The sequence below is a fragment of the Chlorocebus sabaeus genome, chromosome 1 (assembly GCF_047675955.1).
Source record: "Chlorocebus sabaeus isolate Y175 chromosome 1, mChlSab1.0.hap1, whole genome shotgun sequence".
Lineage (NCBI taxonomy): Eukaryota > Metazoa > Chordata > Mammalia > Primates > Cercopithecidae > Chlorocebus > Chlorocebus sabaeus.
The window spans coordinates 13,611,964-13,627,613 of NC_132904.1; the positions used below are offsets into that span (position 1 = coordinate 13,611,964).

Below are 15,650 nucleotides of genomic sequence, written 5' to 3' on the forward strand. Positions count from 1 at the left end.
ATCATTCTAGAAACTGGGCTAAATGATTTTTGAACATTCACAATGTATTTAAAGTAGTTATGTTTAATATATTCATTTAAAAAACAAACAAACAAAAAAAAACTAAGATAAAATACAATGCTGGAACTCCCAGATAGAAGCTATTTGGAGACATAAGTTCAGCTCACTTAACTGTTTGTGGAGTGAACAGAGGTTTTCCAGTGGAGGGAAATACTCATGTAACACAGAGAGATACTGACAAGGGACCCTCACACCTCTTGGATATATATATTTACCCCAACACTCTAAATCAAGTTACAATTAAAAATATGGTACCCTGTTTCATTAGTTGTTTATATAAGTAGATCCATGTCTATAGCAAGAATTATTACCTATTATTTACCTATAATGGGAATAATATGGGAAATTTTATTTCTAAGAAAAATTTTAGGAAAAAAACACACTTTGATTAGCATTTGTCAAAGGGATTTAGAGAAATATTATTGTTCCAGGTGTCTTGCTACACCACATACTTCTTTACCCCAAGCGGAGAGCTGCTCCTTTGAAAATATGTCCACCAAATAGTTCTGATTGCTATTGCTATCTCAGCCACAAACTTGGTAATTGTGATTACCAAAAATTCTAAATATTTAAAAATTACAGAATATAGGAACATAAAGACCAGTTGGAGATCTTTTGTTACAAATTTCTCATTTTCAGATGTAGAACCTGAGGTTCACAAGGAGAAAAAACTTTCTCAAGTTTACATAGCAAGTAAATAAAAGTGAGGACTGACTGGTCAAATGTGACTCATGCTCCAGTTTCCTTTCAACTCTATTCCATCAGTTACTGACAAAAGATGGCTGGTGATTGTTCCTACATTCTGTTTTCTGGCTATGGGTTGTTTATAGAGTGCTCTGTTTGATAAAGGGCTGATGAAAAGGAGGACTTCAGAAACTGCTCTCGGTCTTTGGCATCATTTTATTGATGCCTTAGTTCCCCATTATCTTTGATAAGTCCCTCAATCTTGTATGCCAACACAAATACAGACAAGAAATCAAGTTACATTATTCCAATTTATTGCAGAAATACAGGCAATTGAGAATACATAAGGTGGTCACAAGCACACTAATAATTAATGATATAATACTGCATCGTGGGATAAAGTAGTTATGGAGGGAGAAATTAAGGCTGGATGAAAAGGTGTGCGTTCAGTGGTCTTCATGGAGAAGATGACCTTGAAGTTGAAATTCAGAACGACAATTTGGGGCAGTGATAGTGTGAAGAGAACCCCAGCATTGTGCTCTGTGTCTGCCTGAGGTGGGCATACTATAAAAGGCAGGCACGGTGGGAAAACTCTCAGTTAGATCTTGAGAAAAAATTCATAAATTGTGTGTTGCGTATAAGAAATATGTAGTCAATGATGAAAATATAAATTGGGTGAAATGAAAGAGAAATATTATACAACTGTAAAGATAGATTGGATCCACTCCTAGAGGTTCTGGTAAACCAGGTTTAAGTGTCTGTATGTGAATGTCCATGCCATGGAAGGGATGTAATTAATACCCACAGATGATCAAGAGTAGAGATTCAGCTCAGCATGATACACAGTGAAAGGGTAGGGTTTTTTTATTCTGCTGTCAAAGTTGGAGAAACAAAATTTTATTTTAGAAAAATGAGAATGGAAAACCTCAGGCCCTACAATTAAATAAAGCATACCAAGTCACTTAATTATCTGTTGTGTGATTGTCGTGATCACTTTCATAATCTAGTGAAATTAACATCTACCTGTCACCTTTTAATCTTGGCATCCTCAATACATAAAATGTAATTAATTATTTCATTAATTGTGACTAATACTCTCAGACTGATTTTTTTCAGTCATTCTACAGGACTCTTAGGCTAAAAACACAAACGATCTTTTCCTTCTTTTATAAATAGAATTTTTTCTTCGCTTGCTTTCCTTCACTACCTTCTATTCATAATCAACTATCTTATTTCTCACATATGCCCCCATTCTCTGTTTCTAAAGGTCTTTGCAAATGTTTTATTCATTTACTCATCACGATACCCGTGTGCGGAATTTCTCAGCACCTTCTGCATTCATTCACTATTGCTATTTTCTCTGCCCATATTCATGCCTTAGGTGGATTGCTTATCACTGCGGACTTTTCTCCTGACCAGGCCTACAGATACTGTCTCTGACGGTTACTTATTTTCTCTTTATCTAATCTTTCTCTATTTTGGGCTACCTGTTCTCTATGATTTCACAATGCATGCATGTTTACGACTAATTATTGTATCTTTTTTTTTGAGACGGAGTCTGGCTCTGTCGCCCAGGCTGGAGTGCAGTGGCGCGATCTTGGCTCACTGCAAGCTCCGCCTCCCGGGTTCACGCCATTCTCCTGCCTCAGCCTCCCGAGTAGCTGGGACCACAGGCGCCCGCCACCTCGCCCGGCTAATTTTTTTGTATTTTTAGTAGAGACGGGGTTTCACCACGTTAGCCAGGATGGTCTCGATCTCCTGACCTCGTGATCCGCCCGCCTCCGCCTCCCAAAGCGCTGGGATTACAGGCACGAGCCGCCGCGCCCGGCCTATTGTATCTTCTATTCTAGATTTTTATCCTTAGTTTTTCCCTCCATTTATAGGCATGTGAAGTTTAACTTAGCTTCACCTCTGTCTTAAAATAATTCTCTTACAGTGTTAACTTTCTTCATTTAATAATGATTTCTCCTATACTGACACTAAACCTCTGTCAAATTTTGTCTTTACCAGAACTCTGTATTGGATGTCATCAGGCCCTCTATGGCTGCATTTCCCTTTGTCTCCCCAAAAGGAAAATCTAAAAATCAGCTTAATCTAGTTGTACTCTTCCTCCACTTTTCATATTTCTGACTTTTTATCTTTATCTTTTTCTTTTTTTTTTTTTTTTGAGATGGAGTCTCCCATTGTCACCCAGACTGGAGTGCACTGGCGCAATTTAGGCTCATTGCAACCTCTGTCTCCTAGGTTCAAGCGATTCTCCTGCCTCAGCCTCCCAAGTGGCTGGGACTACAGATGCCCGCCACCCCACCAGCTAATTTTTTTTTTTTTTTTTTTTTTTTGTATTTTTAGTAGAGATGGGGTTTCACTATGTTGGCCAGGCTGGTCTCAAACTCCTGACCTCGTGATCTGCCTGCCTCGGCCTCCCAAAGTGCTGGAATTACAGGCGTGAGCCTCCGTGCCTAGTCCTTTTTATCATTTTTTTCAACATAACCAGTGTTCTCCTTTCATCTTAGACTCAAACACTTAATGTATTAGTCAACCAGTTGCTTGTCTAACTTTATTCTTTAATTTGTTAACAAAGTCTACCAGTTCCTCTTTTTCTACACGTTTTAGATATAACCATTATTTCCATTTCCACTCACTTTGTTTCAGCTCAGGTCTTAATTTATTCTTCTTGTTTTCACAAATGTCTCACTAAATGATCTCTCCACTTACAATTTCCCTGTTTTTACCAATCTACCTCCCCAGACAATGGGTAACTTAATAAAATTCCCCACTTCCTACTTATCAATCTGCAAACATTATCTAATAATACCATGTCAGTGAATGTGCTGGTGATTTAGGCAATTATACAGATTTTTATAAAACTTCATGCAATACATTGCAAGAATGTATTATTGACTGGTGGTAAAATATTTGCATAGAAAGTTATATATAGTGTAAGTTATATATATGTGTGTGTGACTGTGTGGGTACGGGTGGGTGGTACAAACCATGCCCAACTGTAACTATTAGGAATGCTAAAAAAAAAAAAAAAAAAAAAAAAAAAAACCCTAAGAACCAAATATTATGAAACTGTCAAAGTTTAACTCAACTTTCAGCCAGCCTTCTTGTGTTCTGTATTTGCACAGTTATAATCAAACAGTTAAATCTCGCTTATTACATGTTGACTTTCCAGCAGAGAGGTGTATGAAGTCATAATATAAAACAAGAAAAATAGGAGTCTATCATATCTACAAATGGAAGGAGAATATTAAGGGGAACAGAAGCAACAAAAACAAAATATTCTCATCTGGCGAATAAATCTAATGTAAAATTGGCAAGCTGTGGAGAGAATAGAAATTTTTCCAGTAGCCCCTTAACAAGACCTTGGCCTTCTGGATTCTTGGCTGTGAATCAGAGTGTTCTGGACATGTGATTCTTATAAATCAGTGGGAGGAGACACTTCCCCTCGATCTTCCAACTCACTGTAGATAGCTGAATATATGTTTAATTCTTCATAAACACGATCATCTGGAACCTGATAAGGGAAAAATCATTTCATATCAATCACCACAAATTTCCCATCCCTAGAAGTCTTGCTCAAGAGACTTATCTCGTCTACTTTCGTCTTTCTGACTCTCACACTCTCTGTCATTACGCTTTAATTATTTCTTTCAGTTCCAGAAAACCAAACCAGACTGGCTGGCTAAGTGGGCCCAAAAGAAATCATGTCAGTCGATGACAAGTTGGTGAGGTTATTCCTTAGTATATCTGCTGTCTTATTTATCTATCTTTGGAAGAGAGTGATTTTTTTTTTTTTCTTTTGAGACGGAGTCTCACTATGTCACCCAGGCTGGAGTGCAGTGGCCACAGTCTCGGCTCACTGCAACTTCTGCCTCCCGGGTTCAAGCAATTCTCCTGCTTCAGCCTCATGAGTAGCTGAAATTACAGGCGTGCATCCCCACGCCCTGCTAAGTTTTGTATTTTTAGTAGAAACGGGGTTTCACCATGTTGGCCAGGCTGGTCTCCAGTTCGTGACTTCAAATGATTCTCCGGCTTTAGCCTCCCAAAGTGCTGGGATTATAGGCATGAGCCACTGGCCTGGCTACTTTTTTTTTTTTTTAAAGACCAAGTCTGGCTCTGTCACCCAGACTGGGGTGCAGTGGCACGATCTCGGCTCACTTAACCTCCACCTCTTGGGCTCTAGCGATTATCCGGCATCAGCCTCCTGGGGAGCTGAAACCTCAGGAACCTGCCAACACACTGGGCTAATGTTTCCTTTTTTGTTTTCATTGCTGTTGTTTTGTTTTGTTGTATTTTTTAGTAGAGATTTGGTTTCGCCATTTGGCCAGGCTGGTTTTGAACTCCTGACTTCAAATGATCCACCCTCCTCGGCCTCACAAAGTGCTGGGATTACAGGCGTGAGCCACTGTGCCCAGCCTGGAGGAAAGTGATTTTAAAAGGTGGCTAGACTTAAATGCCTCAGGAAAGTGGACAGGTGGAGAGAGTATGTTTCATCCATCAGACCTGGGCAAGTATGGGAGCACCAGGTGCTAGTGGTTCTCATCAAAGGTATAATGGACGGGTGAGGCAAGTGGAAACAGTTGGTAGTCATGAATCAGAAAGGAAAGAATATTGAGGTGAGGTTTTAGAGCAAGTTGGAAAGGAAAAGTCAAGAAATAAAGGAATAAAACAGAAACAGGAGGCCGGGCACGGTGGCTCAAGCCTGTAATCCCAGGACTTTGGGAGGCCGAGACGGGCGGATCCCGAGGTCAGGAGATCGAGACCATCCTGGCTAACACGGTGAAACCCCGTCTCTACAAAAAAAAATACAAAAAACTAGCCAGGCGCGGTGGCGGGCGCCTGTAGTCCCAGCTACTCGGCAGGCTGAGGCAGGAGAATGGCGTGAACCCGGGAGGCGGAGCTTGCAGTGAGCTGAGATCCGGCCACTGCACTCCAGCCTGGGCAATAGAGTGAGACTCCGTCTCAAAAAAAAAAAAAAAACAGAAACAGGAATAGGCGGCTACTTCTGGGGCAGAAAACAAGGCCAGATACCTGGGTGGTTTCCTCACAAGCCTCCTGCACATGCGTCTCTCATGCTCCACACACTTTAAGGCATCCATATTTTCTAACATTATACAGATCCTATTTTCCCAACCCTCATTCAGATGGATATCCTATGAAATGTGTGCTACTTATGAGTATAAAATGTGATTTAAAATGTGAGATTTGGAAACCAAAATAATAAAACTTGGAGAAACTATTTTCTGGAAGAAATGTTTCAGAAAACCCAGCCCGTATTTTTAAGGAATAAAGCTCCAATTCTTTAACCTGTCATTCAGGATTTTATATCAGGCTTCTACCTACCTTATTTCCTTTGAGTTCTTCCCCAGCTCCATAGATGGTGAGTGACAGAGCACTACCAAGTCCCAGAATGGTGAGAAACAGCGTCATCACTACCATTTCCTATTGAACAGCAACAAACGATAAGCAAAAAGAGTCACGTGGTAGGTGCCCCAAAAGTTTATTTTCTTATAACATCTCCTGCTTTCATCTCCCCATCATCTGACCAGTCCTTCTAAAGTCACACACACACACACACACACACACACACAGACACACACACAGACACAGGAAAACCCAGAGATGGTTACTTGTAGTAGATAACTTTAACCCCAAGGAATTTGCCTGGGTTGAGGGGAGCGGGCAGCCAGCATCTCCCTGGACTGTGTGAACTTACAGAACACTATACGATGTAATGGAGGTTACAGAAAAGGATGGTGTTCATGGAACAAGAAAAGAGGGCTTCTTACTTACATTAGGACCCAGAACCTTAGTCTTCCCACACAAAAAAAATACGTACAGCGGAAAAGGAAGCCATAAAGCACTTTTCGGTCCCGAAATATTTCTGGCAACTGTGGATGTGGATATAAGCCGAGCTCTTCTTCAGGTTGATGATCAGGATGGTAATTCCTGTTGCCCCAGCTATGCTGCTGGCAGTGTTTGCTCCCAGGCTTCCTCTCGCCTGATGATAATAAGGAACACTCAGACCTGGGCCTGCACTTGCTGGCACATTCGATAAGCCTATCTTCATCTCAGGGCTGGATGCATTCAGTAAATTCCACATTGCTTCCAAATTTTGGTTAAAAAGGGAAGCCCTGAAAATGGCCGCATTGTTTAATGAGCATATATTTCTTTCTCGCTGGACTGCATTCAGGAACCACATTGACAGGTACGGTCTTTCCTCAAATCTTCTTCTTAATTGAAAACTAATTATTTATTTGATCATGTGAATATACCTACACGGACAATGCCAGTGTGGGGACACTTTTTTTTTAGCACGAGCATCAAGGTAAACATAAACTTCATTGTATGTTAAATGGTGCAATTTATGTCTCTAATGATTATATCCAACTTCTGTTGCAAAAAGCCCCAGGACACAAAATAGATTGAAACAAAGTCATATATCCACATTCACTGGTAATATAGGAGACGAAGACATGTTTCCCTTAAGACTCCTCAAACTCCATTCTTCTTACCTTTTCAAAGAGGAACAAAGACAGAAAGAGGCAACTCACCAGATATGTCGCATTTCTCCTTTCAGATAAAATTGACAAAATTCCAGAAATAGAAAACTGTTCAAAAAGGAGGAAAAAAAGAGCCACAATGAGTTTCTTGTTTTCAATGTGTCCTTTTTAACCCCATCTTCCAAACATAGGTACAATTTGGGGTACTTGATAAAGTTGCTTATTAATGTCACCTGTGAGCCCAGTATTTCCTTATTCTTATTTTCTATAGAGTGCTCCTCAAAAGTAAATGTGTATATGAATAAGCCTGGGTGTGGTGGGTCATGTCTGTAATCCCTGCACTTTGGGAGGCCGAGGCAGGGGGATCACCTGAGGTCAGGATTTTGAGACCAGCCTGACGAATATGGCAAAACCCCGTCTCTACTAAAAATACAAAAATTAGACAGGCATGGTGGCGTGTGCCTGTAGTCCCAGCTATTAGGGAGGCTGAGACAGGAGAATCGCTTGAACCCAGGAGGTGGAGGTTGCAGTGAGCCAAGATCATGCCACTGCACTCCAGCCTGGGCGAAAAGAGTGAGACTCCGTCTAAAAGAAAAAAAAAGTGTATACGAATCATGTGAAGGTCTTGCTAAAATGCAGATTCTTATTCATTAGGTCCTGGATGGAGCATGAAATTCTTCATTTACATGAGCCTCCCAGGAGATGCTAACCCTGACAATGCAGGGGTTACTCTTGGAGTAGCAATGTCTGGCAACATCAGGGGCATGAATCTGTTAGACCACCACTCTCATTCTATTGCAATTGTCTATTTGTATGTGTATCTTCCATCAGCTCCTCTAGGCAAGAAACATGTGTTTGTGGCATGCGTATTTCCAGAGTTTGACATATATCATGTGAATATAGAGTAATTATGAAAATGTACATGATGATATTTTTACCAAACATTTACATATTTGATATAAATATAAGTCAATAGCACAAATTCAAAGCAATCTCCTAAAGACTCAAGATTGTGAGTTTGATGGGTTGAGAGACACCTAATAAGCTGTGTTTGAAATAAAAAGACAGTAGAGACAAGTTTCAATTATAACAGAGGTAGAGGTTCAAGGAGAGTCCTGAACAAGTCATCTGAGCACTAAGGATTTAGCAGAATGCAAAGTGAATGTGATATAGTTTAGAATTAAAATATGTTCTCATGAATGAAGTATCGATATAATGAAAAAACATGAATAATCTCAAAATAACTGTGCAGCGAAGGAAGACAAACAGTAAAGAGAACATACTTATATAAAAATGCAAGTTAATTTATATTCACAGAAAGCAGATCAATGGTTTCTTGGGGAAGAGAGGAGAAGGAGTGGAGGGAGGAAGAAAGAATTACAAAGATACACAGGGAAGCTTTTGGAAATGATGGATACATACATTGTATTAATGTGATGTTTTCATGTGTGTCTATGTGTGTCGAAGGTTAGCAAATTGTACACCTGAAATACTTGCAATTTATTATATGTCAATTAGACCTTTAAAAAGTTATATACCTTATTATCTCACTCATCCACCTGTTTTTCCACATAGAACAATGAGTAAAAGAGGTGCCACGAGAAAATACCTAAAAGTTTCTAGGGCATAGAAGGTCACCATATGCCCATTGATCTTAATTTTTCTCAGCCCAGCAATCTCTTTCCTCATTTTTCATGAAGATAACTTTATTTTCTAGTATTATTATTATTTTGAGACAGAGTTTTGCTCTTATTGCCCAGGCTGGAGTGCAATGGCACAATCTCAGCTCACTGCAACCTCTGCCTCCCAGGTTCAAACAAGTCTCCTGCCTCAGCCTCTCAAGTAGCTGGGATTACAGGCATGCACTATCACACTCAGTTAATTTTTTATATTTAGTAGAGACGAGGGTTCACCATGTTGGCCAGGCTGGTCTCGAACTCCTAACCTCAGGTGATCCACCCACCTCAGCCTCCCAAAGTACTGGGATTACAGGCGTGAGCCACCGTGCTCAGCCTCTGTTATTATTTTTAGTTGACAGATAAAACTGTATGTAGTTATCGTATAACTTTATTGATGAATAGTGCTAGAAGTATGTTCTTGGAGTTGGATTCTGAAAGTTTAGGTTCAGTTACTATCAGCCAAGTGTCCCTTAGGCAAGTCATTTAACTTGAATTAGATTCAGGTTTCTCATCGGATAAAACTGTGGGCTAAATGTTTAACACACGGTTAATTATAAAAAGAATGTTTTGTTGTTGTTAATGAGCATATCTATGTTAGGAATTATAAATATCATCTTAATACTGGAAATAACTGGTTAGTTCTTAGCAAGAGACCTATGTTCAGTGTTATTTCAGAAACTATTATAGATATATACTCACAAATATGGCTCCCCAGAATGGATAACCTGCTTTAAATGATGAAAAAATGTCTCCCTCAATGTGTGAAATATCAAGTACAGAGCAGACAACTGTTCCAAAACACAGGCATATCATACCGATCAGAATTTGTGTTACCTATAGAAAAACACATGAATTTCATGAAAATCGAAATATTTTCCCAAGATTGTATCATTTTTTAATAATAGAGGCCGAACATGAGAAACTGCTTTAGTGTCCTAGACTGTCCTGAGAAGTGATCCACACGTAAGATTTTCCAGGATACCCTGGCCGCTATAGGAATTGATACAAGCACTACCTAATGCATGGATGGCCAATACTTTCTCCATGCGCCTTTATGTACATAGTCATGTTGAACATCAGTAATTGTTCTTTACATCTAAGTAAAGATAAAGATGATGAATCCTTCACTCCTATTGGCCATTCTCATCCTAGCAATTTAAAGTCTTTTTGAAGAAATGCTTCTCTGTTCCCAAAAGGGCCCAGTTAGTATCAACTCTTTATCTACCATGTTTTTTAGAGGACCTGCCACCTCTCATGAATCCAAGTGGGAAAACAGTTGATGCAACTCAGTATTCTTTTCTAGACCCAACCCTTACTAGAGTCAAAGTTGGAGGAGGCTCACTCACCCCCAAGAACTCCTGCTCTTTTTTCAAAACTGTCAGCCATGTATGCTGTGGTGGGGACGAGGCCGACTTCGATAGTCCGCCTGAAGATTCTTCCTGGGGAGATACTGCCAAGACTTCAAATGCAGGCACACTGTGAAATTTAAAAGCAATTCAGTCATAAGAACATTCTCTAACTCCCTGTGCAACATCCTCGACTTACAGAAAGGGGAGTTTCGTTTATTTTTTCAAAGCCATCCTGTAACTCAAATCTTCATTGTAATCACTAAGAAACTAAAGCTCAGAGCATCCAAGTAAGTGACCAAGAACACCTGAACGCTATCCAAGTGATTAGATGGGACAAAATGGAACAAAATCCATGCCAAATTTTCCTATTCTTAATCCAGTGTTACTTTCAAGTTCTTTCTCATTCATCTATGTTGATAAGTCAAACTGAAAATTAACACAGTTACCTATGCATCTCACAATCCTTTTAACATAGAAATGTATCTGAATATATTATGTCAGTAACAAACCCCAACTTCATGTACACAGAATGCAATGAAGGGATGACTTTGAATGGCTAGATGGGACTCTTACTATTTTCATCTTCAAAGAAGCATCCCACAGCTTATGGATCATAAAGACCAACCAAGAAGCAGGTTATTTTACAAAGTATTTACAAAAGTATGTGTGAAGGATATGTGTCCTGCAGCACATATCAGACACAGAAGCAAGAGATCTACATACCTAGTATGAACTCTCCTGTCTCATACCCAGAAAATGAGCTTCTAATGTGAGAAAATCTGTTACTTCCACTTTACAAGCTGAGTAAAAATGTTCCTCTCCAGGGAGAGAGAATCTCTTGGAAAGTAGGGCAAGTAGCTTCCTCATACCCAATATATTAATTAAACTAGATAAATCCATGCCTAAATCAATAAAGTTTCATCTCCTAAGCACTGTGACTATGGCTTCCCCTGCCGCTAAGTGACTGAGAGTAGAAAAAAATAATACTCTGTACCTACCTGGACGGCTCTTGTGGGAGAGAAAGATTTGCTCTCCTACTATTTTCCGTGTCCATTTTTTCATTAACTGAGCTATCCAGGAGTAAAGAATATTGTTATATTGCGACTTGGTGGATTTCCTCTTGCTGCATGCTCTGAATAGGCAGTTGAAATGGGTTACCTCATGACATTGATGATTATCTTTATACATATGTCATTTGCCAGACAGATAAGTTTCCTGGCTGATTAAGATCAACAGGCTTTTACTTGTAATGAATAGAAAAATGGAGAAGTCTACTAAATAAAGACTCATATGAAATAAGAAAATTTGAGACTCCTGGAGCATAATTTTGCCTGAGACTGGCAGGATTTACAGAACCTGAAAACGAGACATTTTACTAGGAGTTGAGAAGGTGAGAACGAACTGCAGAAAAGAAAGAGATGTGCCCTTCTTCTGGAATTTTCCCCCCTTGTGTCCTAATTCAGCCATTTCTATGGCAGAAGTTATCCAACTGCACTTTTGAAAACCTTGTCTTCCTTGTGTAAGGCATACTTGGTTTCACACATAGACCCAAAACTGAAGTGCTGTTTTTGTATGTGAGTGAGTGTGTGTTAGTCTCTGAATCTCCAGATCCGTCTATGACGTTAATATCTATCATCTTTCTCTCTCTTTCTGTCTTTTGGAAACTGTTTAAATGATTCTCTGCAGCAGATGGTCTTGGAAATACAACAGGCTGCATTGTAACTGCTGTGAACCATACCCGATAGTGTGCAAAAGCTAAGAAGACTCCCTTGTCTGCTAAATTATTAGACTGATGGTGCTTAGATCTTTACAATGGCAAGAATGGGATAGTGAAAACACTGAGAGGCATGAACTTTGTAACAAATCGCATGAGCAAATCTAAACAGCATTGGACTGAATAGTATGCCTAAGTTAGAATCAGGGCTAAACCATATGATCATTGTAATACCATAACTAGCTAGACCATAGTAAAATCAGTACAGATAAGATTCAGAGAAGGTTTTAATCTCTTTTATTTCAGTTTAATTATAAACATAACCTTGAATGGCTCTTCAATAATATTTAAGATACTAAAAATCACACCTCTAATCATGTGTGGTTTTTTTTGGGGGGGGATGTGAAAAAGAAAATCTTTTTGTTGAAAACTAAGATATCTACATAAACAGAGGATACTAAAAGACATATTTGTATAGCTTTTGTAGCCAAGTGTTTTAACTCAGGTGTCATCTTCCCATGGTGTCTTCAGGAATTGGTGGACCTAACCAAGGTGCTATTGGAATTAAGGAATAGACATTACTCACTTACACGTTCATCCAAAAAGAACTTAATGTTCCATGCCAGGCCCTGCCCTTATCACTGTGCATACACAGATGAATGCCAAAATCCCAGGTCCTTCTAGTCCACAATCAAGCAGAATAGAACAAAGATAAATGATATATTATTACCCAATATGTTGGAGGCTAGAGGATGTTGGAACACATAGAAGGGTATAACAATTCTACCTGATAGGGGATATGTAGAGTTCAGGGAAGGAATTCCCAGAGACGGTAACATTTGAGACCAGACTTAAAATTGAAATGATAGTGTCAACATTTTTCTATTTGCTTGTTTTTCTTTTTTTGGAGACAGAGTCTCACTCTGTCACCCAGGCTGGAGTGCAATGGCACGATCTCAGCTCACTGCAGCCTCCACCTCCCAGATTCAAGCAATTCTCCTGCTTCAGCCTCCCGAGTAGCTGGGACTACAGGAGTGTGCGGCTACATGGGGCTAAATTTTTTGAATTTTTAGTAGAGACGAGGTTTCACCATATTGGCCAGGCTGGTCTGGAACTCCTGGCCTCAGGTGACTCATTCACCTCGGCCTCTCAAAGCGCCTGGATTACAGGAGTGTGCCACTGTGCCCGGCCACGAATTTTCATTTTATCTTTCTTTCTTTTTCTTTTTCTTTCTTTCTTTTTTTTTTTTTTTTTTTTTTAATGGAGTTTCGCTCTTATTGCCCAAGCTGGAGTGTAGTGGCGCCATCTTGGCTCACCGCAACCTCTGCCTTCTGGATTCAAGTGATTCGCCTGCCTCAGCCTCTGGAGTAGCTGGGATTACAGGCATGCGCCACCACGCCCGGATAATATTCTGTTTTTAGTAGAGACAGGGTTTCTCCATGTTGGTCAGGCTGGATGGAACTGCCGACCTCAGGTGATCCACCCGCCTCGGCCTCCCAAAGTGCTGGGATTACAGGCGTGAGCCACCACACCCAGCCTTATTGCCTCTTTCTTAGTGAAATTACCCCACACCTGCTGGGCAAAGTCCTGAAGTCATGGTTCTGTGTGGCGTTTCCTAGTAGTTTATATTAGTTCATTATTTGTGCAGCAAATAATCAGGAATTGAAGTTGAGATTTAGACTGGAAACAAACTGAAGGTGGTCTTTGGTGTTTGCACACGATGCTATTTTGTGAGAATTGTCAACAGAACCTTGCAAAATGCAAATCAGAACCTGTCATACCTTATGGACTCCAAATTGTTTCCTATTCCAATTTTCACAACCACCTCCTTGCCCCTTCATAAGTTACTTATTATCTTCTATGCCTACACTTTGGTTCCCTACAGTCATGTTTTGTCATCTTTCACAATAATAACATTGAAACATATGACAAAATGACTGGCTTTTTTGCTGAGGCAAAATTATCAAGATGAGTTTTAATCATGCTGCTACCTGAAAGGAAGAGATAACAGAGTTAACAGCCCTTCCCTACCATGTATCTTTCGTCCTCTAGCACGGTCTTTGCACACGCGTTTCACCCACCCCACATCTCTGGCTTCCTCTTTGACAAGCAAGGTTTCCTCTTTCAGTTACATACTAGATTTATTTCTTGAAACTTACAAAAAATTTGCTTTCGTATCCCACATGAGCAATTGTTTTCTCAAACTGAATGCTCTACATTGAGCATTGAAATAAAATAAATATGTATGAATTTGCATGTTACAAGTTGAAATTTATACTATCTCAGATTAAAGCCTTAAAAGTAAAACCTAAAACCATAAAAACCCTAGAAGAAAACCTAGGCAATACCATTCAGGACATAGGCATGGGCAAAGACTTCATGACTAAACACCAAAAGCAAATGCAACAAAAGGCAAAATTGACAAATGGGATCTAATTAAACTAAAGAGCTTCTGTTCAGCAAAAGAAACTATCATCTGAGTGAACTGGCAACCTACAGAATGGGAGAAAATTTTTGCAATCTGTCCATCTGACAAAGGTCTAGTATCCAGAATCTACAAGGAACTTAAACAAATTTACAAGAAAAAAATAAACAACCCCATCAAAAAGTGGGCAAAGGATATGAACGGACACTTCTCAAAATAAGACATTTATGTGACCAACAAACATATGTAAAAAAGCTCATCATCACTGGTCATTAGAGAAATGCAAATCAAAACCACAATGAGATACCATCTTGCACGCGTTAGAATGGTGATGATTAAAAAGTCTGGAAACTGAACAGATGCTGGCAAGGATGCAGAGAAATAGGAATACTTTTAGACTGTTGGTGGGAGTGTAAATTAGTTCAACCATTGTGGAAAACGGTGTGGCGATTCCTCAAGCTTCTCCGAGGTGAAGGAATGAAAACACTGGGCCATAAGTCCAGCATTCTAATTTTTCTGGGGACTGCTGTGGCATTTGCTTCTGTCTTGCCTATCTCAGGCAAGGGCAGACAGGACCTGGCATACCCTAGACACATGGGTATCATTAAGAACAAAGGCTGCAGTTTGAATAGCAAGCTAGTACACGCCACATTCCCCCCTTCCATCTCAGGGCAAAGCAAATAAGCAAAACAAACAGAACAACACTGAACCACAACTGCCCCCTTTCCCAAAAAAACCCAGCTGCCTGAGAAGGGAAAGAAAAAGAGAACCATATGTTCTGATTTTTCTGAGGGCTGCCCAAGGCACTGGCTCTGCCTCAACTGTCTTCCATGACTGGATGCTCTGTGTCCGGAATAGGTGGAAGTAGGGCAGACAGGGGTTCAGCTGTCTCTAGGCAGCAGCAGCGCAGCGGGAAGCTGAGACTCTGTCCCTGGATCTTGCTGCTCAAAAGCTCCTGTTTATCTTGTAACTGAAGTTTTGTGCCATTTGGCCTAACTTCCCTCCTGTCCCCTGCTCCCTAGTCTCTGATAATCATCATTCTACTCTCTGCATTTATTAGTTCAACTTTTTTGGGGTTCAGTGAGCTCATACAGTATTTGTTTTTCTGTGCCTACCTTATTTCACTTAGCATAATGACTTCCAGTTCCATTCGTGTTGTCACAAATGGAAGGATTTCCTTCCTTTTTATCACTAAAAAATATATTCCACTATATATGTATTCCACATTTT

The 15,650-nt window shown here is 39.9% G+C and overlaps 1 protein-coding gene across 2 annotated transcripts; it reads right to left on the reverse strand.

The window, feature by feature from the left end:
* Window positions 1-1,036: 1,036 nt before the first annotated feature.
* Window positions 1,037-11,572, reverse strand: MS4A2 (membrane spanning 4-domains A2). Of its 2 annotated transcripts, XM_007997007.3 has the most exons (7): window positions 11,280-11,570; window positions 10,279-10,408; window positions 9,632-9,766; window positions 7,305-7,361; window positions 6,590-6,751; window positions 6,094-6,192; window positions 1,037-4,264 (listed from the first exon to the last, which is right to left on the reverse strand). In XM_007997007.3, the coding sequence occupies exons 1-7, from the start codon at window positions 11,333-11,335 to the stop codon at window positions 4,166-4,168; spliced, it is 738 nt and encodes a 245-aa protein (XP_007995198.3). In that variant the 5' UTR covers window positions 11,336-11,570; the 3' UTR covers window positions 1,037-4,165. The 2 variants fall into 2 exon arrangements, with proteins under 2 accessions (XP_007995198.3, XP_072872005.1); XM_073015904.1 differs by lacking the exon at window positions 9,632-9,766 and having other exon boundaries at window positions 11,280-11,572.
* Window positions 11,573-15,650: the final 4,078 nt, after the last annotated feature.

Coding starts and splice junctions, on each gene's coding strand:
- MS4A2 (XM_007997007.3), bottom strand. CDS start 11,335: ATGGACACGGAAAATAGTAGGAGAGCAAATCTTTCTCTCCCACAAGAG. Junction 10,409..11,279: donor CTCCCACAAGAGCCGTCCAG/GTAGGTACAGAG, acceptor TAAATTTCACAG/TGTGCCTGCATTTGAAGTCT. Junction 7,362..9,631: donor CATTCTGGGGAGCCATATTT/GTGAGTATATAT, acceptor CTTTTTGAACAG/TTTTCTATTTCTGGAATTTT.